The sequence below is a fragment of the Herpailurus yagouaroundi genome, unplaced genomic scaffold, assembly GCF_014898765.1.
Source record: "Herpailurus yagouaroundi ecotype Mexico unplaced genomic scaffold, PumYag 198, whole genome shotgun sequence".
NCBI classification, from domain to species: domain Eukaryota; kingdom Metazoa; phylum Chordata; class Mammalia; order Carnivora; family Felidae; genus Herpailurus; species Herpailurus yagouaroundi.
The window spans coordinates 1,880,343-1,902,951 of NW_024412429.1; the positions used below are offsets into that span (position 1 = coordinate 1,880,343).

Sequence of the window (22,609 nt, forward strand, 5' to 3'; positions counted from 1 at the left end):
ATCGCGCTTTTCGTGGCATTTCTGGGAACTCTTTGCTTAACTCGAGGTCACAAAGACTTTTCTCCTGAGTCATCTTCTGAAAGTGTTGTGGTTTTATGCGTTATATTTAGGTCTAGATTCCATGTCAGTTACTTCTTTGCAAAAGGTGTGACCCACAGGGGCGTGTGGGTGGCTCAGTCGGTTGGGCGTCCGACGTCAACTCAGGTCGTGATCTCGCGGTTCGTGGGTTTGAGCCCCGCGTCGGGCTCTGTGCATACAGCTCAGAGCCTGGAACCTGCTTCCGATTCTGCGCCTCCCTCTCTCTCTCGGCCCCACCCCCGTTCGCACGCGCTCACGCTTTCTCTCTCAAAATAAATACACAAACACTGAAAAGTGTGGTGCACAGACCAAGGCTCATTTCCTGTTTGCAGGCTCACCCACTGCTTCGCCGCTACTTGTCGCAAAGGCAAGCTTGGGGCGCCTGGGGGGCTCAGTCAGGCATCTGACTTCGGCTCAGGTCATGATCTCACGGTTCGCGAATTGGAGCCCCGCGTCCCGTTCGCCGCTGTCGGCGTGGAGCCTCCTTGAGATTCTCTCTCGCCCCTCTCTGCCCCTCCCCCGCTCACCCTCTCTGTCTCAAAATAATAAATACACTTAAACAAACAAAAAAGACAAGACATGCTTTCTCCACTCAATTGCCTTTGCTCATTAGCAATTAGTGCAAATGATGGGATAAATTGTGAATTTCATTAACCAAATGCTAATGCAAGATTTATGTTTGCGTGACTTTGTTTTCTGTGTCAAAGCACTTACCTCTCAAAACTATAAGTGTTATTAATCGGCGGGTGAGCGGCCCGATCACATTTCACCAGGACTGTTTCCTAATAAAAAAGCGTAAACAAGGCAGTTAAGACACAGCCAGTGCTGCACTGGGAACACTGAGCAGGGGTTGACAGACCACAGCCCTCGGGCCAATCCAGCCTGTCGCCAGTTTTTGTAAACAAAGTTTTGGTGGAACGCAGCCACGCCCGGTTTACGGATTGTCTACGGATGCATTTTACTGAACCGCACAATTGAGTAACTAAGACAGCGACCAGATGGTCCCCAGGGACTGTAACATTTCCTTCCCCTCTAGGGGACACGCCGGCCGGGCGCTGGTACGAGAGGAAAGTCGCCTCCGCGAGGAACGCCCGGAGGAGCTCGTTCTCTGCTACAGACGGGCGGGCCCCGGCCCGCGGGGGTGCAGCGGCCCAGGGAGGGGCCTCTGCGGGCACTTGACCTCTCGAGTGAGGCATGAGACTCTCCCAGGACCGACGAAGTCCCATCTCGGACATGTTATTTCATTATAACTGGTGGAGCTAAAAGTTTTGCTTTTAAAACGCGTGGACTTTGGGTCTTGCCCCGCTGTCTCCTTCAATGCCATCTTGTGTGGACACGAGCAAAGGCTGTCTTCAACAAGAAACGCAACATTAAGATTACTTCTCCTGAAGCGCGGAAACAAAAATACACATTCCGAATGGGTTCCAATTCTAAGACAAAATGCAAATTCATGACCAGGCCTGTAGCAAGAAGTGAAAACCAACCAACATTTGATTTTTCCGTGACAGCCACTGGAGGGTGTGCCTTCCCGGCTCCCTGCGGGTCCCTTCACATATACGCGTATCTGCAAAAATAAATGCGTGTCCAGAAAGCGGCCTGGGTAGGCGCTGAGGGCATAAGCTGTGGAATTCAATGCCATTTGCTCTAGACGTGGTTGTTACTTCCCGCCAGCGGCGCGGGCCGGGCCGTGGGGGCCGCGTGCGGTTGCGTTTGGATCTGCGAGGGCCGCCGGTTCAGGTGCTGACCTGGCCAGCGAGGTGAGGCCGCGCCGTCCCCGTGATCAAACGTGAAATGCTACAGGCACACAGGTGTGCGTGTGGGTAAGACGAGCTTTGAAAAAATTATTCAGCGGTGGCCTTGCCAACACACTCGATAGTTAGGCCTTGGATTTCACCGGAAGCATCTCGCGTGGGCCTTCCCTTCCCGACACCCGTTGCTGCTGCTCCTGGGGCGGGGGGGGGGGGGGCGCGGGCTGACGAGATGGTCCCTGGCTTCCCCCCTGCGCTGGTCTCTCCGTCTCCAGCCCAGTGGCCTTCCTTCCAGTCCACGCTTTACGTCACTGCCTTGGAAATCTTTCCAACGTGTACATCTGACAAGAAGGGGATAAGTCGCCTCAACTGAAGAGTGTGAGGAGATAGTGACAGGACATCAAGCTGTGGGTGCACCATTCAAGGCCTTATCTCAAGCTGCCAGCCGGGGGTGGCAGAGTGGGAGGCCGTTTGCTACCATCAGGGAAAGTACGTCAGAGCAGAAAGGACCGGAAACCCGTCCACGGGGACTTTGGCCAGGACGGAGCAGCGGTCCGTGACTGGGGCCCCCCGTCCCGTCACACGGCCGCCGCTGCCCGGGCACCTTATCTAGTTACTATCCGAAGGTTTGGGGGTGGCTATGTCTCAACACGGCTTTCAAGGAAGAGGTCTTATCCTCAGGGGAGTCGCTAACGGAGAGTTCAGTTCTCCACTGAGGATTTATTGAGCACCGACAGTGTGCCAGAAGCTGCCGCAGGGGCTGTCTGTCCCCTTATGATACCAGTAATATTAGTATATAATAACAGTAATACCCCTATGAAGGAAGCAGCTCCTAAATCTTAAAAAAATTTTTTTTAATGTTTATTTATTTTTGAGACAGACAGAGAGAGAGAGGGAGAGAGCACAGGGGAGGGGCAGAGAGAGAGGGAGACACAGAATCCGAAACAGGCTCCAGGCTCTGAGCTGTCAGCATGTCAGCACAGAGCCCGACGCGGGGCTCGAACCCATGAACCGCGAGATCATGACCTGAGCTAGTCAGACGCTCAACCGGATGAACCCCCAAGGCGCCCCTCCTAAATCTTTTTAACTCCCAAACTCCGCAGGAAGACACAGGACCGAGCAGTAAGGCACTGACACCGTCTTCAGAGCAGAAGCCACACCTGGCACCCGGACCCAGGATCTGACCACCAGCCTCGGCCCCTCGCTCCCCGCTTGAGGCATACTTTCGTGGTGGTATTCCTTTAATATTGTGCCAAGACGTAACCCTAGCCCCTCAGGATGAACGGCGCAGAAACACACACCCCAATGTGTTTTACTGACGTCTTCAAATGTCTGCGTTTTAACCATAAAGAAAAACAAATGGGAAACGCTAAGGTTTACAACGTCTCACCCAAAAGCTCAAGGGACACCCTATAAGGAACATAAGAAGCCATAAAAACAAGCATGAGTCCAGAAGCTTCCCTGGCTATTTAGAATGTCATCCTACGGTGTGATCACTACATTTTAAGCAACATCTGAAATGATTCCAAGAGCAAAGTCTCATTTTCCCAAACACAGCTTAAATGTTCTTCCCTTCCTTTCCGAGCAAATGCCTCCTTGTTCATAGCACTCAACGCCCTTCTCCTCACAAATAAGACTCATTTCCCGCGGCCTTTTAAGATAATTTCCCTTCATCCAAAATTTCAGCCTCTTGCCCTCTGGCATCCTTCCTCCCAGGAGGGGAGCGGCCGGGTACTCCGAGATGGTCAACGCAGACCTGCGGGCACCGCTGTGATGGGCACACCTGCCTCATGGAATTGCAAGGCTGCCCGGGGGGGGGCATGTGGAAGGCGCCCGGTGCAGTCGGTCGTCGTCTTCCTGACGTTATACCAGTATTCTAGGTACTTATAAACATTGTATAATTTATAGGTTTTATTGGCATCTACATCAATATTCAATGCAAGACACTATTGAAATAAAATTTGAACTGGTGATGACCTCAGACGGGGAGGGGAGGAGGGGGTCACGTAAATCATTGCCACACTCCAGTTTCCACGCTGGGCGACGGATTCGCAGAAGTGACCCACAGGCTGGGCCGAGTGTTCTTACGCTCCCAGACGTCCTCCCACGGCATCCCCTCGGAGATCAGGGACCCAGCCCGGGAGGGTGTCCACTCGCAGGGCACACGTGCGTACGAGTGCGCGGACTGGTGTGCTGGTCCGTGGCTACTCGGCGGAGCGGGGACAAGACATGGGCCCGAGCCTGCCGGCTGCTTCAATGCCTGGCTGTGGCATCCAGCCCCACCTTGCCCATCACCCAGCACCGCAGGGGCCGCCAGGACCACAGACAGTCACCGGCTCCACACTTCTTGAAGGTCTTTGGGTAAGAAGCAGCCACAGACTTCTTCACACCTAGTATAGACCCTATTTGCTAATTCGGACTCTGGTACAACTTGTTGTGTGACCCTGGGTGCTCATTTATCTTCTCCAAGCCCCATTTCCTGCCATCTAGGAAATGTGCCAGCAACGGGGTCGGCCCTGGTGCGCCCCACAGGGTTAGGCGCTAAGTCCATGGTTCTAAAATTTGGATAAATTAGTTACCTACGAAAGGAGAAAATATTAGGAACTCTGTAGTACCTACTCCAGAGACGTTACGCAGAAGAGGGTCATTTTCAGACACCGAGTGAAATAAGGACAGTCCGGTGGAGGGCACTCGGCCGTGGCAATGGGTCTTCCGGCAGAGGGGTGTGCCCTTTCCTGGGATGGTGCGCACGCTGGAGACGGGATGAGGGACAAATTCTTTGTGAATCCGATTTAAAGCCATAAATAACTGACCAGTAGAAGAAAATGTAAGATACAGAGCTTGAGCTTGAAGTAAGCTGACGGGAAGGCAAAGAGAATTTCTTCCTTGAATCCTTGTAACTCCTCAAAAATGCAAACATCTTGTTCCGAGCAAAGTCTGTGTAAGTCACACACGAGCTGTTGTAACGATTTTCAATTCTTCACAATTGGTTCATACTTGAGACACTAAATCTGGGTTCTAGAAAGCCCCTCTTACACCCACAATTTCACCGCAGGGAAGAGCGGATTTCACAGGCCCCAAGAAGCCGAGTGACAGAGCCGAGGTGCACAGTTAGCCTGTGACTCCGGTCTTCCGATTCCTATCCTGTTTCGTTGGTGGCAGAACGGACAAGAAAGCCCCAGGCTGTGGAATGAACTAGAAGCGTGTGTATCATTCGCTCGTGTGCATGGAGACACGGCCACGCCAGATCTAGAACCGAGTGTCATGGCGAACAGAGGGTGAGGCCTACACGTGGGGGTGCAGACGAACTTCACAAATCAGCGGCAGAAAGTTATGTGCGATTCCACCAAGAACCCCAGAGAAGTAAATAGATGCGGGGGTGGGGGGGACACAGATGGTCTCATTCAGACTGGGATGCCCAGGCAGGCTGAGCGGAAGGGCATTCTGGAAGGAGGAAAGCGCATGAGTCCTGCAGGCAGCGAAGGGCTTGTCACGTTCAAGGCCAGTGTAGCTGGGAGCAACGCGCAAGTTCCTCTGCACAAACAGAGGTCAGAATTGAGACTTCCCAGTTTCTTCTTCAAGCCAGGAGGCCCACGTATCTGACCAAACTGCATCTTCAAGGACTGCTCTCCCCAGCCACAGAGCGGATCGGAGATTCGGGAGGGCGAGGTCGGCGAGGCCCAGGGACAGGAGTGCGGCCCCAAGTGTGAGAGCGATGGGAATGAACTAAATCAGACCCAGGGGAGATTCCTCCTGCAGAACCAACAGGATCTGAGGGGCACTCATGAGGCAAGAGTCCACAGGGACCCCCACATTTCTGGCACCGGACACCGGGCGGATGACTTTCCCTTGCGAAGATGGGGAGACGGGAGTAAGGGTGTGTCCGCAGGGAAAATGCGGAGCTCAGGTTGGGATGTTCTATGTTTGAGCTCATGCAAGCATCCCCAAATACCGGCTCGAGATGCAGAGGTCTCCCTCAGCGTGCTTTCACGCCTCATCCCACCAGACACCGGAGTATCCGGGGCGTGACCGCACGTCTCTGCTTTCTGCGTGAGCTGAAGCTGCCGGCAGATGTCGCCGCCATCACGGTTACGGCGAGGACCAGGTGAGCCTCGGTTAGGGGACAAGTTAAGGACCCTATGAAACTTTGATCATTAACGATTTTGTCTTAGGGATGTCAAACCCCATCAGTCTTTGTCACGCGCCTCTCAGAAAATGTTTTTGACCTCAGCTGCAGATATTTGCAGGAAAATCATTTGACCCCTAGGCTTCCTTAGCTGTGTTCGGAAAGTCAAGCCTGTGACCGTCAAACTGAATGGCGTGATAAGAGTGAAAAATAAGGGGGAGCCACAGACAAGCAGACAAAGCTGCAAATCTCTTCTTCCATATCTGATTGTCAAACAAGCAGATGCATGTTAAGTGGGAAATGCACCTAACTAACCCTGAAGACAGCCACCGAGAACTAGGGACAGTGGCCAGACTCCTCCCCGCGAGACTGATTTTATTTACAGTGTGAATCGCCAACGATTCAATGTTGGGTTAGGTCGCAAACTGCAACGCAACGCTGTGCCACACGTGTGACACGGACTCTCACGCTCTTCAGACTCGGGAGCACCCGTGGGAGCCCAGAGCCCGGAGGTCACTACACTGACCGCTCGCCTTCTCCGCACATTTAGTGACACAAAGCTCCGGAACCAGCAGCTCGATTAAGTTAAAACACAACTTGGGTTCCACTCAGTCCTTCAAAGAAAATCCAAAATGACCCAATCAAAAGAAATGTTATCTTGATGCGTAAAATAAAAGGAAACACAAAACCCTCAAGCTTCTGAATTTGAAAATTCAGTGGGAATTTGACAGGAACCGGAGAGGACAGTCACGAGTTGAACACACGACAAAGAACATCTATAATAGAAAGCAGAGACGACAACAGGTCTTTATAAAGCACGTGAGGGCCAGGTCTCGGGCTCGGAATACATTCTCCCACTAAAAACTGAAGGTCAACCAGTACACCCGCAGATCACGCACGGTGCAGAAAGGACGAGTACTCGACCACGGATACTCCGCGTCTGCGCCTATAGAAGGAGATTTAACAGGATGCATCAGGGCTCCTTTTCACTCAAATTCCTAACAATGAGAATTTAAGTTGTCTCCTTTTGCTTGACTCAGTCGTACTGGTATTTAAGGCGACAGACAACGCATCAAGTGATAGACCAAAAAAAAAAAAAAAAATCCTTCAAAACAAGGACTTTTTAAAGTGCTTATTTGCAGAGACTGTTGAAAGAGTTTTCAATACCGCTCTAACGGTTTCCTGGGCTGCTGTGCAAAAAGAAAGCCGTCGATCCGTGAACCGAAGTGGCTTTAGGAAGAGTCACTGCAGATTATGACATGCGACCACCATAAGACGGACTCCAACGACGGACCCTGTTGGGGGGCGGGGGGGGGGCAGCCCCTCGCGGCTTCCACCCGGCACCGCGGTCTAGAGGACCAGGGTCTGGGCATCAATACAGCTGAGAGTTCACCTTCCACACGCTTTCTAGACTCATGCAGCAATGGTCGTAACAAGCGGCAGCGAAGTGCAAGCCCAACGTATCTTCACGTTTATTTACGGAGACGCTCAACCATGCACAAAACTGGAGGAAACAGGATAACGAGAGGCCTCACCCGGCACTCTTGACATTTGGCCCATCTTGTTTCATACAGACGCTCAACCCACCTCCCACTCCCCTAGCATATTTTAATTTAAATACCAGACAACACAGCATTGGATTTCACTCATGAGGACTCAGTTGTTCTGCACAGCCCCCATGCCATTACCATCTCACTTCAGGCAGTTAATACAAACCCACACGTAGTCTGATTTCTCTGGTTGTCCCCAAAATGTGGTTTACAGCTGACTTGTTCAGAGACTGTGATTACGAGCCTGGGGCGTCTCCCATTCTGCCTCCTCTGCCCTTCTTGGCGTTACTGATTTCTCAGAGGAATCGGGTCACTTGTCCTGTGAAGTGTCTCACGTTCTGACTTGGCTGATTTCTTTCCTCTTGTTCAAAATGGCAGACCCCCAGACTCCATTAGATGTGGGCTCAACTTTGCAGCCCAGTCTCTTCACTGGTGGGACTGTAGCACCTCATGGCCTGTGGCCACCTCGTCACATCTCAGCGTCTCTCTGTCTGTGACCTCATGGCCCGTGGCCACCTCCTCACGTCTGAGCATCTCTCCGTCTGTGAAACTTCGAGTGCTCTGGGTTCTGGAACCTTCCGTGGTAAAGATCCTGCTGTCCCCTAACCGTCTAGCACCCACTGAAGACTGTCACCCAGACCTATTAGGGCTTTCGAGTGGTGACTTCTATTCTTATCACTTACTCTGAATTGATTAGCTAGAATCTTCTGAAAAGAAAAACTTTCTCTCGCCAACTATTTATTTACCCTGAAACGCATTTCATACAGGAAAGGCATCATAAATGTTTACTTCTTTGTAATTTTTTAGAGTGATAGACCGATGTTCTAGCCCTCTCCAAAGGCCATCAATGAGATTTAAAGACGGTAGTACTTGTGAACTGAAGGTTTGCGTAGAATTCTGTACTTTTTCAACCTGGCTCCAGTCACGTCTTGAGCTCCATTATTTCACCCTACGTCAGTGGGCATCCCTTCTGCATTTGTGGACACAACCCCACCGTCTTCCCTACTCGCTTTACTGCCCGGCACAGCCTGTGTCCCGGGCGCATCCTGTACTCCCAGCAGGTGGAAACCACGGTCTGGGTGCTGGGCTTCCCACTGTTGCTTCCAGGCCTTTTGGGTCGATAAAGCTAAGAAACACGCAGGTTCTAAAGCGAAAACAAAATTGTGGGCTGATAGCAGACACGTCCGTTTCATAATTTTAAAACGACACGGTTCATGAGGAGCCACATCGGTTCCACGCTTGTGTTTCTTGCCTTATGCTCAGACCACAGGTTCCGTCCTTTCGTGCGCTGGCTGACCTGGGGGCTGGAAAACCAGCGAGAGCAGAGGGGCTTTCCTGACACACACACACCTACAGTGAGGAGGCCCGCGGCTTCGCACAAGGGACGCGCACCCAGCCTGCGTTAATTTCTCACTCCAGTGGAAATCCGGACACAGAACCCGTCTTTGCTATCTGAGGAGGCTCGGAATAAAGGGGGGAACTCTCCTATGTTCACCCGTCTCTGGTTTACGCCCAGGGGTGGACGTTTCTTGGGCCCACGGGAACCACCACACAGGGAGCTCCTCCAAGTGCGGCGTGCTGGAGACGTGACTCACATCATCGACGGCGTGGACCACTTCCGCAGGCACAGAGCTGGGGGTAAAACAATGACAATAATGACCACGCACATCACTGTGGAGGGTCCTTCTCTTTCCCTAATCCCCAAACTCTTCTCTGCCACTGTCATTTCTTTTTTTTTTTTTTTTTTTTTTTTTTAATTTTTTTTTCAACGTTTATTTATTTTTGGGACAGAGAGAGACAGAGCATGAACAGGGGAGGGGCAGAGAGAGAGAGGGAGACACAGAATCGGAAACAGGCTCCAGGCTCTGAGCCATCAGCCCAGAGCCCGACGCGGGGCTCAAACTCACAGACCGCGAGATCGTGACCTGGCTGAAGTCGGACGCTTAACCGACTGCGCCACCCAGGCGCCCCTGCCACTGTCATTTCTGCCGGGCCCTCCTTTTGTGGTCGCTTCCTGTCCTCTCCCCTCCCGCCCCCGTCCTCTCCTTGCCTTTGGGTTTGTCTCGTCACCCCTACTTCTGCCCCTCACCCCTGCTCTTGTATCAGCGTCTCAGATTTTCTCCCTGCTCCTCATTCTCGTCTCTCCTCCGTCCTTCCCACGTTCTCTGCCAACGTTTTCTCTTCTGCCTCTGCTTTTCATTCTACGTTCCCTTCTTGTGTCGTGCGGGAGAGACGGACAGATCTACAACCCGATGCCTCCTGCAAGTGCAGCTGTGGGGCTGACTGATGTGCACACAACGTCACACCAAGATCTCCACCTTCAGGACCTTGGCCGTTTGAAGGCAATCATGAATCTGGCAAAAGGCAACGTGTCGCAGAGATGGAAGCTAAATGAACGTAAATGATGTAGGAACACAGGCACAAGGTCAGGGAGCCGCTCGGGAAGCTCTGAGAAGCTAGACAGCCAGGAGCAACGGCGTCCGGCACAACTCCCCGCAACGGCAGACACGTTTCTGTGTCTAAGCAGCGGCCCGACATCAGCAACGGGAAAGCTACGCGTACGTGAAAACACCACAGTCTGGAGCTGCTGGCGGCTGTGTTTCCAGGTCCTTTGGACCTCTGACAAACAGTACATGGCAACCAGTCAGCACAGGACATACGTGTTATGCCCACGAAAAGAAAAAAATATGCAACCAGTGTCAAAAAGGTACCAATTGTATTTCATGCTGCAGGACTGACCAAGGGCCTTCTAACGACCTTCCCAAGCCAAGTGCTAGACCGTATGATGCAAACGTCAGTGTAGCCCGAGTGAGGCCCTTACAGCAGAGCAAGGCTTGGGCAGACGAGGGCAGGACCCTGACACGAGCCACCTCACAGGGCAGAAGGCAGTGCCTGTTCGCTGCGGACCTGCCGACGGGACTGACCTAACGCAAGCAGGGGACAGTGTGAGGCGGCGTCCCCGATGGAGGGCCTAGAATGTGGAGTCCATCTGGCTACAATGGGGAGAAATTCCCATGGGGGGTTGTTTCCTCGCGGGAAGAAGGGAAAGTCATACTTAGTAGGGTTTTCAAGCAAACAGCCAACCAAAATGATTCCAGATAATTCCGTTATTCATTAATACCATCAAAACTCTAGGTCACAAGGGGCGCCTGGGTGGTTCAGTAGGTTGAGCGTCCAACTTTGTCTCAGGTCATGGTCTCAGAGTTCATAAGTTCAAGCCCCGCCCTGGGCTCTGTGCTGATGGCTCAGAGCCCGGAGCCTGCTTCAGATTCTGTGTCTCCCTCTCTCTCTGCCCCTTCCCCACTCACACTCTGTCTGTCTCTATCTCTCTCTCTCTCTCAAAAATAAATAAACATTTAAAAAATTTAAAAAAAAAGAAAAAAAAAAGCCTAGGTCACAAACACCTAGGTCAGTACTAGTTAACTTTCTGCGCCCCTGAGGGGCCTCTGGGGTAAATACGGGAGGGTGCTCCCCATACAGAGAGAGGACCAGTGAGAGCCTGGCCCTGCCGGGCACTGAAAGAAGGCTGGCCACGTCGGTGGTCCCGCTGCATCATGATGAGCAAGGCAGCTCCCCACCCACCCCCCACCCCAGGGACAGACACATCCTGCTTTGGGGCCAAGGGTAGGAAGATGGGAGGCGTGGGAAATCGCTGCATTTTCTATTGTGTTCCTTAAAACAGACACACACACACACACACACACACACACACACACACACACACGATGCGAAAGCAAATTACCTGTTCTGTGAAGCTGGATCCTCGGATTCCTTATCAAAAGGCAACAAAGGGCGGATCCGGCAGTGAACCCTGATATTCCCTTTCAGCTCCTACGACAATAGAGTTTGTCCCTGTGAGCTCAGGGGCAAGGCTGAGCGGACAGACTATTTCCTCAGAGAACGTGGCCTGACGGCCGCTTCCCCGGGACGTGAGCGTCATGTTCCTCACCCACACCTTGGCTTCTGATCAAGTCCCCACGGAGTGGCACTGAGCAGTCAGCGTTATTTTAGGCTTTTTAAACATCCACACTGAAGTGTGTTCACTTGGAAAACCATCATCGTGTGGTGACGAGTGTCCAGAAACCACCTCTCGATGGGGACCCGCGTCAAATTTCTGAGGCATTTTGGGAGAAGTTTCTGAAACCTGGTACTTTTCCAGACCCCGCCAAGTGTTCACCCAAATCGTGGCACGATGTGGTACTTCAGAGACAAAGGGCGACGATGTGGGACAACCGCTCCACGTGCCCCCACGTGGAAGAAGGGAGCACGTCCGCACGGCCCGGCTCGCCTCGGCCAGGCTGTGCCCAGACCCCCCGACGGCGCGGGTCTACCACGTCCGGGTGCCCCTGGCTCCACGCTGCACCCCGCTCTCTGGCACTGTGCGCGCGTCCTTTGCCCCCTGGTCCTTTCACAGCGATGGGACCATAACGAAGATGTTTATTCTTCCTCCACACGACAGCGTCAGAAACTCAAAGTCCGCCACCGTGTCCTCCAGAAACCATCCTTCTCCACTCACTCCCGGGGCCCTCGCGCACCTCTCCCTTGGTCTCTGCGGCAGGGCGACACTGCTGTCCAGACCGGGGACCAAAAGGCACCAAGATGCTTAGAAAGTGCAGTCGGCAGGAAGCGTGCATGCGCTCCGGTGTCATGGTATAGAGCTCGGCCGCAGGAGTGGGTCAGGCACAGGGAGAATTACTCCCAGGCGGGTCTGGCCGTGGAGGGAGCCCGGGGACGGGAGAGAATCTTCCCAGGAACCACCGAGTCCTGGGGCTGCTGGTCCACGGGACTGTGAGCCAGGCCGGGGCTCAACCACACCACCCAACCTCATGGAAGTTCACCCACCAAACCGTCAGCTCTGGCCTCGCAGCGTGCAGAAATGGACACCTGAGTGTGCACACTCCGTGGGCCGCAGAGCTCAGCCCGCGGACGAACGTGAGGGGGCCATGCTTTGCGCCCTGCGGATGGGGGAGGAAGAGCTGGGGCCGGGGTTCGCGAGGAAGGCAGCGCTCTGAGAGTCCTAGGTCCGGTGCCCCCTGTGCGGACCTCCGCCCCCCCCCCCCACGGGCCCCGGTGCCCCCCCTGTGTTGACCTCCACCCCCCCCATGTGTCCCAGTGTCCCCCTGTGTGTCTGGAGTCCCCCGTGCAGACCTCTTCCCCCACCCCCAACATGCCCCGGTGCCCCTCCCAGCCCCGGCCTTTCACTGGGGTCCCTGCCCAGGTCCCCTGTGCCACCACCCTCTGGGAACCCGGACCGCACTCACCACCAAACGGTTGTGAAGCACCTTCCTCCTCTGCTTCTCTAGCTGGTACCTCGAGTCCGCTTCCTGTAGGCATCGCTCCAGATGTCCCGCCTTGGACCGCCAAGCTGCAACAATGGTTTACCCGCGTGTCCGGCAGGTTTCCGGGAGGGGGGCCTGCACTACATCCTGTCTCCCTCTTCTCCCTTCCGGCTTTCCATAAAACACCTCACGTTTTCAATGCCGAGAGACACTATTTTCCATAAAATAACAGCACTGTCCCCTTTGCTGGAGCGCGTGACATGTAGGACCACCTGTGTGGGCTGAGTCACCTCACCTGAGACCCTTCAGGAGAGGCCCTGAACCGAATGCACCGAAGAGGCACAAGACCCTTAGGTACTCAGTGATTTGAACTAAAATATCTGGGGGCCCCTTGGGGGGCTAAGTCAGTTGGGCACCCACTCTTGCTTGGCTTTGGCTCAGATCATGGTCTCACAGTTTGTGAGTTCAAGCCCCAGAGTCGGCCTCTGTGCTGACAGGTTGGAGCTTGGAGCCTGCTTGGGATTCTGTGTCTCGCTCTCTCTGCCCCTCCCTTGCTCGCTCGCTCGCTCTCTCTCTTCCTCTCTCTAATAAACTAAAATATCTGTCAGGCTAACAGAAACCTAGTATGCCTTAATTCACACAGTGCCACGGGGCCAAAGCACCTCCCTCCATGAGCTGCCTGTTGGGTAGTTTGAGCACATCCCGTCCTGACCCAATAGCGGCCGAGTGCTGTGGGCTTCCCAGATGTGAGGAAAGGGCTGAGCGGATCGAACAGAGCCTCACACACACTCTAGGAGCCTCCGGCACAGGACGTGCAGCAGGGACACGGTGCCAGCTCAGGGACAGCATCGAGGTCCAGAAAGCCTCTTCGAGTCACCAGAGGAAACGGGGACTCCCTGAGGAGGGAGCGTGGCCAAGGACCGCAGCCCCCATGCACGCCAACAACCGCCTGGGTGTTGGCTCTTGCCCCTGTGCCCAGGCAGGGCGCGTAGTCAAAGGAGAGGGAAACTTGAATCCCCGGCAGGTGGGGCCATGGCTTACACAGCAGAGCCTGGTGTTGGAGCTGTGCCCTCTGGACCCCCTCGGCCACTTCAGAAAGGCCTGTCTGCAGGTGGTCCCAGAAATTCCTGAAAACTTCCAGAAAAGAGGCATGCAGTGCCTTTATGTCTTGCTTCAGTGCCTATAGAGCAAAAATATACAGCACTGAGGTAGTGAATATTATTAATCACATAGCGCTATATATAATAATTTCCCAAGTGGCTATAGAATAAGAACACAGCCGCCTGGCGAAGACAGTCACGTGCCGATTTATTATGAACTAAATCTACTTAAAGCTCAAGTTCTCAAAAGTTAGATGAAGGACAGGTTTTGTCCGCTGGGTACTTGCTTGTGAGGATGGCCGGGCCCCGGTCCCACGTCGCCCTCCACACACAGCTGCAGGGCTCTGATGTATTATCCAGACCGCCTGCTTGGAGCCACATTGTCTTGGGCCCATGGTGAGCGCCGTGGTGACCCCGTGCTTAGGGGACACACGTCTGTCCGGGTGCACGTGCGAGAGCCTTCAGAGAAGTCTGAGGACAATGCAACTGATAAACAGCATCCCCCACGTCAGGGGCTCTTCCCTTCTGATGCGACTGGAAGGCTGTTTGGCCCAGAGAAGGAAGGTGCGGACGTCCTGCAGCTTAACATCTCCTACGGAAGGAATCGCGAGATCGTAGCTGACCCGAGATAGAGTCGTTTGTTCCGTTAAACCTTCCTTTTCTGTAACGTGGAGACTGTTCCCATACGTTTGGGAAACGTTCTGCTAAAACGTCAACACTAAATTGAATTACGGTATTTTATTACATGGAACGCAGGTAGAGTTACGCGCGATAGTCAAAGACGGGTCCGTTTCACTCAGCGATGAGAGCGCAAAGAATTAATTTATATAAATCTGTTCTGCAGGCACTGAAGCCGTGCATGGGCCGGAAAAAGTAACCTCTAAGGGCAGACTAATCGTGTTTGCAGATGGCATTCTTGTTGTTGTAATAATGATCTTTTTTTTTTTTTTTTCCTTCTGACTTTCACCCAGGTCACGCTGTTTATAACAAAAGGTGGACAATACTCCCAACCGGACGATGGTATGAAAATACACCCCTGCACTCTCACCCTGGGCAGGTGCCAGCGTGCTGCCTCCAGGGCCGCGGTTCCCACTTCTCTTCCCAGACGCCCCGGCCGTTCCACAGGCGCTGCGTCCACGGGCTGGCAGCGACACTCGCCCTGTTTAGCCTGACCTGGACAAAGCACTTGTCTACGCTTTGACGTTAAAATAAACAAGAGGACGACTCTGACTCTGGCGTACAGAGCGGCCGACGGCAGTTCTCACGGCCCGTCTCACGGCCACACGGTGTTCTTCCCTCCTGTCTCTGCTCAGGAGCCCAGTCCAGGCGCCCTTGGGTGCGGAAGTCCTCGCTCTACCCAGCAGGTAGTGGGGCGGAGGGCGGGACCCCCAGCCGAAGACCCTCACGGCAGGTTATGGACGCAGTGACGCGTCTGCAACCTAGCGAAGGCCAGATCAGCAGGCTGTAACGGAAAACCTGCATCTCCTAACTGAGAAGCTGTGCTTCGTGAAAAGACGGCTTTTTCAGCAGATCTATTTTCAGGGCACCTGGGTGGCTCAGTTGGCCGAGTGCATGACTCCTGATTTTGGCTCAGGTCACGGTCCCCAGGGTCATGATGATGAGATCTGAAGTGGGTTTCATGAGCGAATGGCTAAGAAAGAAGGTGTGAGACATTTTTTGGTGCAAAAAGGCGATTTTATTATAGCACGGGGACGGGACCCGTGGGCAGGCAGACCGGCACTGGGGTCATGAGGAGTGACTGACGACATACTTCCTAGTTGGTGGTGCGAGGGGGAAGGGGATATAGGGGCCGAAGGTGGCTTCCAGAACCGTGGGGGGCTGGCTGCTGTGCAGACAAGGTTACTGTTCGCCTTGAACGAAACGTGAGCACCAAGGCAGCGTGAGTTCCTTGAGGACGGACATGCTCGCGTGCTTCGTGTGTCAGCGGGCTGCGAGCCGTAAGGAGATTGCATTTCAGCCACATTTCTCTTGCCTTCGATTCCGTCATCAGTGGGATCGGGCCCCGCATCGGGCTCTGCACTGAGGGTCGAGCCTGCTTAAGATTCTCTCCCCTCCCTTTGCCCCTCCCCCCAATAAATGAACAGGAACAAAAGGAAAAAAGTGGACCTATTTGGACCGGCGTAACATCCACAATTTCACCAGAACACAAGTGAACGCGGCCGCGGGGCGGGGGCTCCTACCTGAATCACCGGGCGGAGCCGGAGCAGGGCCGCGTGGGGGCTTCTCGGCAGCCGGGCCCGCGGGCCGCACAGGGAGCACAGCCCTGCAGACGCACTTCCACTCTGTCCAGCCGCTCCTTGGTACTGGTGTGTGGAAAACACAAAAAGGGATTCGGAGTCTCAGCACGCTGGAGTGGATGCGTTTTCTCCGAGGGGAGGACGCTCACGGCCTGCCGGCCGCGCCCCACGTGCTAGCACGGGCACAACCCTTGCCGCAGAGGGAACCCACCCTGAGCAGGGCCGTGTGGGGACCGGGCACAGGGCGGCCAAGCTGAGGCACAGGCCCAGGCGGTCCGGCGACGCAGCGACAGAGAGGACGGCGAGGGGGACGGGTCAGGGACAGGGTCACCGTCTGGGCGGGTTCTTCAGATTTTCCCGACAGATACTTGTGTAGAAGGAGCTGGGAGCTCCGTGGAGCAGGAGAGAGAGAGGGGACCATCACGGGGGACGGAGAGGATGAGTCAGGACCCACTCGGAGACACAGCCGGGGACAGCCTGGCTCGGCTGGGAGATGACGCGGGGGGGGGGGGGGAGAGAACAAGACAGGGCGTGCCCCGTGGTTGTGGCCAGGCCAGGGTGGCTGGGGAGGAGCGGCACTGGGGCCTGAGCCGGAGGTGACTCGATCGGGAGTTTGCTGCGTCTCCCACGGCACCTGCTGGAGTGCTTCTGCATCCCACCGAGTCCCTGCAACCAGGAGACACTGTGGGCGGCCTGCCCCCCAGGGCCTCAGCCAGGCCTCCCAGACGCAGAAAACGGACGGCCAGGCCGGCGAGAATGCGCAGAACTGCATCACCTACATCACGGGTACACTTGTCCCGTGTGCAAACCCGAAGATGCACAGCTCGGAAGCCACGGGACGCAGGGATAAGGGCTCCCTTCGTTCCAGGAGCTTGCTGCTCTGTTTGGGAGGAGCACAGGGGAGGAAGCAGGACACGCGGGTCGCCGATGCAGGTCCCCGCAGCGAGGAGGAGGCCCAGGGGGCCTCTGGGGTGGGTGCGGGGCTCGGGGGCCTCTGTCCTAGACTGGGGACGGCACAGAGAGCGGGCGGGACACTGTCCGCCAGAGGAGGAAGTAGCGGGAGCACCAGCTGCTTCGAGGAGGCCTGTGCCAGGACTGGCCAGGCGTGCGATGGCGCCCCCTGATGACCCGCACCGCCGAGCATCGAGCATCCGGGGTCAGGGGTCCCAGGGGTCAGGAGGGTGGGGCCCCACCCTGCGCAGAGGGTGTGCTGAGCCAGGCGCCCCTGCGGGCAGAGCAGGGGAAGCCGCCGTGTGCAGGGGGCAGGGGCCAGGGGGCAGGGGGCAGCGGGCAGGTGCACCTGCCAGGCACCAGGAGATCCTCTGTGAGTGCCGGGACAGCAGGCACGTGGGGAGAGCTTTTCCGCTGACTGCGGGTTCAGATGGCAGGGCAGCGCGGAGACCCCGGCAGAGACCGCACTGGGTGGTAACTCACACTCCTGTTTGCACACCAGCCTCCGGCAGCGCAGTGCCCACAGGAAGGCCCACGCCGCGATGCACGGAGCGTGGCGCTCAAAGGTGGCGGACTCGACAGGCCCCCGGAGCCAGAGACCCGGGTGCATGCAAGAGGGGGCTGGAATCCCGGAGCAAGGTCTGCAAACGCGGTGGCGAGTGAGGAGAGGTCCTAAGATTGCTGCCGGCAGGAGAGCCAGGAGACCAGGCCCAGGGGCGGGGCGGGGACAGAGAGCCAGCCGCCTGTGGGCCAGAGGCGCCTGGGCCTGCGGGTTCAGATGGGACCTGGCCGGGGGCCACCGAGAGGAGCAGGGGGCCCAGCGGAGACGCAGCCACCCCCTGGGACGGGTCGCTCCTGGGGGCGTCCGCTCCAGGCTGAGCTTCAGGGAGGGCTCCCCGGGAGGGAATCGGCCGTCCCTGAGCTAGAGCTGCTGGATCAGCGTGCACCGGCCTCGGTGCACAACCTAGTGACTCGGTGTGTGCATACACGCCGGGACAAAACACGCCTCATTTAGGTCCGTCACCACACAGACCTTCAGGCTCTCAGAATGTCTACGGTTCCTAAGGGAGAACCAGACTCAGGAGAGAAACAGGAGGCCGTTGTCACGGCCACAATTAGCAGGACCCCAACACGAGAAGCTGCCGGGGACGGCCCTGAAACCAGCTCTGCCCGAACTTCCGCAGGGACGGGTCCGGGCACCGAACTATCCCCAAAGGAGAAACAGATTCCAGTGTCGCTCAGCTTTCCGTGCGAACGTCGGCTGCTAGTCCGGCAGAGGCCGCCGGTGGCCTGCTGCCATTCAGTGCCCCCTCCTGTACGATTACACCCCCATTTACCAACGTCCCACCGAAAGCAACGTTTCCCTGGGTCTCTGGCAGGTAGGATGTCCACGTGACCCAGCACAAGTCACTGGGTAGGATTTCTGAGCAACGACTTAAAGACAGACGGATGGACAGACGTGGCGGACGTGTTGGGTGTGTTCCTTCGTCTGTCTGACTCCTCCTTCCCAGCGTCTGACCTTGGCTGGGACAGCTGGAGCCCCAGCAGCCACCGTGGAAGCAGGAGACACCGGCTGCTCTCGGCAGCACACAGCCCCCTTTGTCCGGGACACGGACGGTGGGTGCTGGCAGAGGAGGACAGCGGGACCACAGGCATACTTGTGGATGCCACCAGCACCTGGCCCCGGACAGCCCTTCCCCCCGTCCTCTCTTCCTGCTGTATCCAGCAAAACGCAATCCCTGAGCGAAACGCACAATGAACGCGGTGTTGGGCCCTCCTGGTTCTGGCCGACTGACCTTCCAACGACTCCCTTTGCTTGAACTTCTACCAAGATCTTTCTCTGTTGCCAAACACAACTCTACCGGTGTGTGACTGTTCTAACGATTCTTCTACAGCACATCATACAGGCAACCCTGCCGTCAGCTGGGCAGAGGCCGGCAGTCTCCGTGCCCCGGCGGGGAGCCCGCCCTGCAGATCCCCGGTTCCGAACGCCGTGCCCGTCAAACTTTGCCTCGGTGTCCTTCCCTCACAGAGATGAGCTCCAGAGAAACACACGCACACGTTCAAGGCACTGCTCTCAGCACATGGTTACCGAGGCACCGATTCCGCCTCTGGTGACAGAAAGGAAGCAGAACAAACCAGATAGTGGTTTTAATTTGGCCCATTTGCTCAGTGGGGCCTCAGGGAGCCGCAGATCGGGTTCCACTCACTACCTGCGAAGCAAGGAAACGTTCTGTCAAAAGTATCCATGCGGAAGCGGAGGGGAACGAGAGTTCTGTCAACTTTCAATGTCATTCCATCCCGTCCTTCTGTGAATGTCGGAGATGCGGTCTGTGTGTACCTCTGGGGAGGGGCCTCTGCGCGTCGTCGTGGGTCCGTGCCGTCACAGCGCCACTCTGGGCCTGCACTGTGTGTTGTCGAAGCCGGCGTCTTCCCCCGACTCCAAACTGCGAGCATGAGTGTGTTCTTTCCGCCCAAGCTTTAGGCTGGGACGCTCGTGACCCTGCACCAAGCACGTCCGTCTCCTTCCCCAGGAGCAGCGCGGACGCCCTAGCGACGTGTGCGACGGGGAGCGGGCCACGGAGGTGGCGGCTGGGAAGGGCCACTACTCAGGCTGGAGAGTCCGTTACTTGTGGACGGGAAACATTCAGAAGTGTGAACAAGTGAGGCAGAGAATCTGCAAAGCAGGGAAGCTCAGGGAGCCCGGCCGTCAGCGTCAGCAGGATTATGAAGACTTCGCAGAACAGGTGCCCGCGACGGATACTTCATTAAATGCGACGGGTGCCGGGCGCACGTGGGCAGACACGTGTCTCCCAACTGCAGACAGCTGAGAGAGCAGGGGCTCTGGGGGCTACCTGCTTCCATCCCTTGAAACCAAAGCAAAGTAAAGGCCCTAGACGCAGAAGGCTCAGATCCTCCGGAAGAAAAGTGAGGCACAGTCAATACCGAGGCCTGTGTTCTAAAGTCCCTGGCACTGACGGTGAGCGCCACGGTGATCCAGAGGAGCATGACGTAGAGTCACTGAGCGCTTGGTACTGGGAGGCGGGCTGACCGGCTTCTGGGGCTGGTCTGGTTTTGGAGAAACAGGTGGAAGCCGAGAGCCTCCAGGGAGATTGGGGGGTAACGTGGGAGAAGCACAAGCACCTGGCACGAGGGATGGGATCCGACTCACGTGGGGCGAGGGAGACGCCGAAAACAGGAGCCGTGAGCAGCCACTGTCTGCGCAGGGACTTGGCAATCCAACAGAAGACGGTTCCCGGCCGGGTCCTGTGTGCACCTGACTCACCACACGGACCCACGCTGCCCGCTGTCATCCCAGTCACCGTCACCTGCAGGTGAGCCAGCGGGACGTGGGGGCCGCAGAAATGATGATTTTCTGTTTCGTCATCATCAAAAATGACGAAGAGGGACTTAAGCACACAAATGCCAAAAAAAGTCGTCAGGTTTATATAACTGACATTCTGTGCCCAACAATCGTAAATGTAAAAAAAAAAAAAAAAAGTTAATTTCACCCAAACGGTGCTTGGAGAATCCCTTAGTGCTTTGCGGCGACCCTCGCCAACAGAAGCTGGTGAACCTCCGCGACCCCACCTGCTCCGTGCCCCGGCTTCGTGGCCTCCACTCGGGGCTGGAAGTTTCTCTAGAGCTCCAGCCGCTGCGGCCACAGGGGGCTCCTGCAGCAGAAGAGGGCACAGGCGTTGCCCGCGGATACTGGCCTCACCCGCCTTGTGCGGGCACGTCCCCGGACCCGGGGGGGCCATGGTGGGACGCAGGGGAGACGTGGCTCCTCCGGGCGCAGGCTCAGACAGGCTGCTCGCTGCCGTGACCGTTCACGCGCACAGGCGTGGCTGGTGCGTGAACAAATAAATCAGTCCTTCATTCAAGAGGCAGCAGGAGCAGCTGTAAACGAAGGCACAATTTAGTGCGACTCATTTCTGTCCAGGGAAACTTGACAGGGTTGTTCAAGGAGTGTCAAGAGCCTGGAGACCTGATTCTGCCTGAGCCTCCGGGGAGAATTCTGAAGGGGTCGGAATTCACAGGTGAGGACCTCGCAAGTGCGTTAGTTTTCTAAACTTGCCTCTGTGACAGATCGCCGCCAACCAGGAGACTGAAGACAACAGAAATGAGTCCTCTCTCGGTCCCGGAGGCCAGAATCCCGGGGAGCACGGCCACATTCCGGCAGAGGCTCTGGGGCGTGGTCCTCCCACCTCTCCTGCGGCCACCCGGGGGGCCCTGGCTGTGTCACCCCAGTCCTCACGGTCAGCGTCTGCAAACGTCCCTGCTCCTCCTCATGGGTCTTCTCCTCCTACAAGGACGGGGATGGCACACAGGGCCCACCAGGGTCTCCCAAAGGCTGCAGCGGTGCACTGGGCGAGAACAGTGTGGACAGAGACCCCCGAACACTCTCCATTGTTCTCCTTCCCTTCTAGGAGCAAACCAGCAGGAAAAGTGGGCAGAGGCATCTTTGAGGGACGGTTCTTCCTTTCAGTGCGGTACGCAGTCTGGGCTGAGTCACGCGGGCGTCTCTCCCAGGATGGCAGGGCCGGTCCAGGAGGTGGCAGGATGGGCGATGGGGTCAAGCGGCACTGCGGGCTTCGGGGCGCACGGTGTCACGGTGCTGGGCAGCCACTCCTTACTGAACACAACTGCACACGCAAACCAGGTGAAGTTACCTCCTGGAAGTCGCACCTCAGTGAAGCTGTTTGGAAAATCACACGCACCATGAACTTACTCCTCACTACACGCTCGAGAGTGCGGGGAGAGACGGGAGTGGAACCTCGTGTGGTCATGGGGGAGACAGTCCCACCGGCTCAGCCAACGGGAGGGAAGGCCCGGACGGCGGCCCTGAGCCCCTGGCACTGCGGACGCGGGCCTGTGTTACCTGCGCCAGCCTCAGGTGGAGAACTGCATTTTCTGTTTCCAGATCAACTATCCACTCTTCTTTGGCCTAAAACCGAGGACCAAAACAGGACATTATCAGTGCAAATGACACTCGTCAGTAAGCACTTCCATCCTGAGAACACTCTGGGGAAGGAAGCCAGCGGCTGCCTCAGTGAAGCACTGTGGGGGGAGGTCGGCTGGAGTGGGGGCCCCGCACCCCGTGTCTACGACCCCCATTCCAAGTGTGGTCCCCAGAAGCCAGGGGCTTGCTGGGGGCACCGAATCCTGCATTAGGGCACATACATCATACCTCAAACTGCTGAAAAGCACCCCCTAAATCCATCAGAATCTACATTTAACAAGAGCTCAGGTGACCTATATGCACATTCAGATCTGGAAGGCACCTCTGTAAGGCTTCTGCTCACCAAAATCGGCTTCTCTTTCAATTTTTTTTTTCCCCCAGTAGGCTCCATGCCCAACGTGGGGCTTGAACTTAAACTCACGACCCTGAGATCAAGAGTCACACGTTCTACCCACTGAGCCAGCCAGGCGCCCCTCTTTCCTTTTACTAATTCATTTATTTAAAAGATATCTGTTAGAAGTCTGTCACATGCCAGGCACATGTCGGGGTGCCATGG

At 56.0% G+C, this 22,609-nt stretch overlaps 1 protein-coding gene across 1 annotated transcript in view; it reads right to left on the minus strand.

Moving 5' to 3' along the window:
• KIF25 (kinesin family member 25) overlaps positions 1-22,609 on the minus strand; it is a 45,137-nt gene that overhangs the window by 14,822 nt on the left and 7,706 nt on the right. The window contains exons 2-8 of the mRNA XM_040448684.1: positions 21,973-22,038; positions 16,083-16,205; positions 13,823-13,961; positions 12,764-12,867; positions 11,245-11,333; positions 9,098-9,134; positions 793-860 (exon numbers count right to left, since the gene is read on the minus strand). Of these exons, the coding sequence (XP_040304618.1) occupies positions 793-860; positions 9,098-9,134; positions 11,245-11,333; positions 12,764-12,867; positions 13,823-13,961; positions 16,083-16,205; positions 21,973-22,038 (626 nt within the window). The remainder of the gene's footprint in view (positions 1-792; positions 861-9,097; positions 9,135-11,244; positions 11,334-12,763; positions 12,868-13,822; positions 13,962-16,082; positions 16,206-21,972; positions 22,039-22,609) is intronic.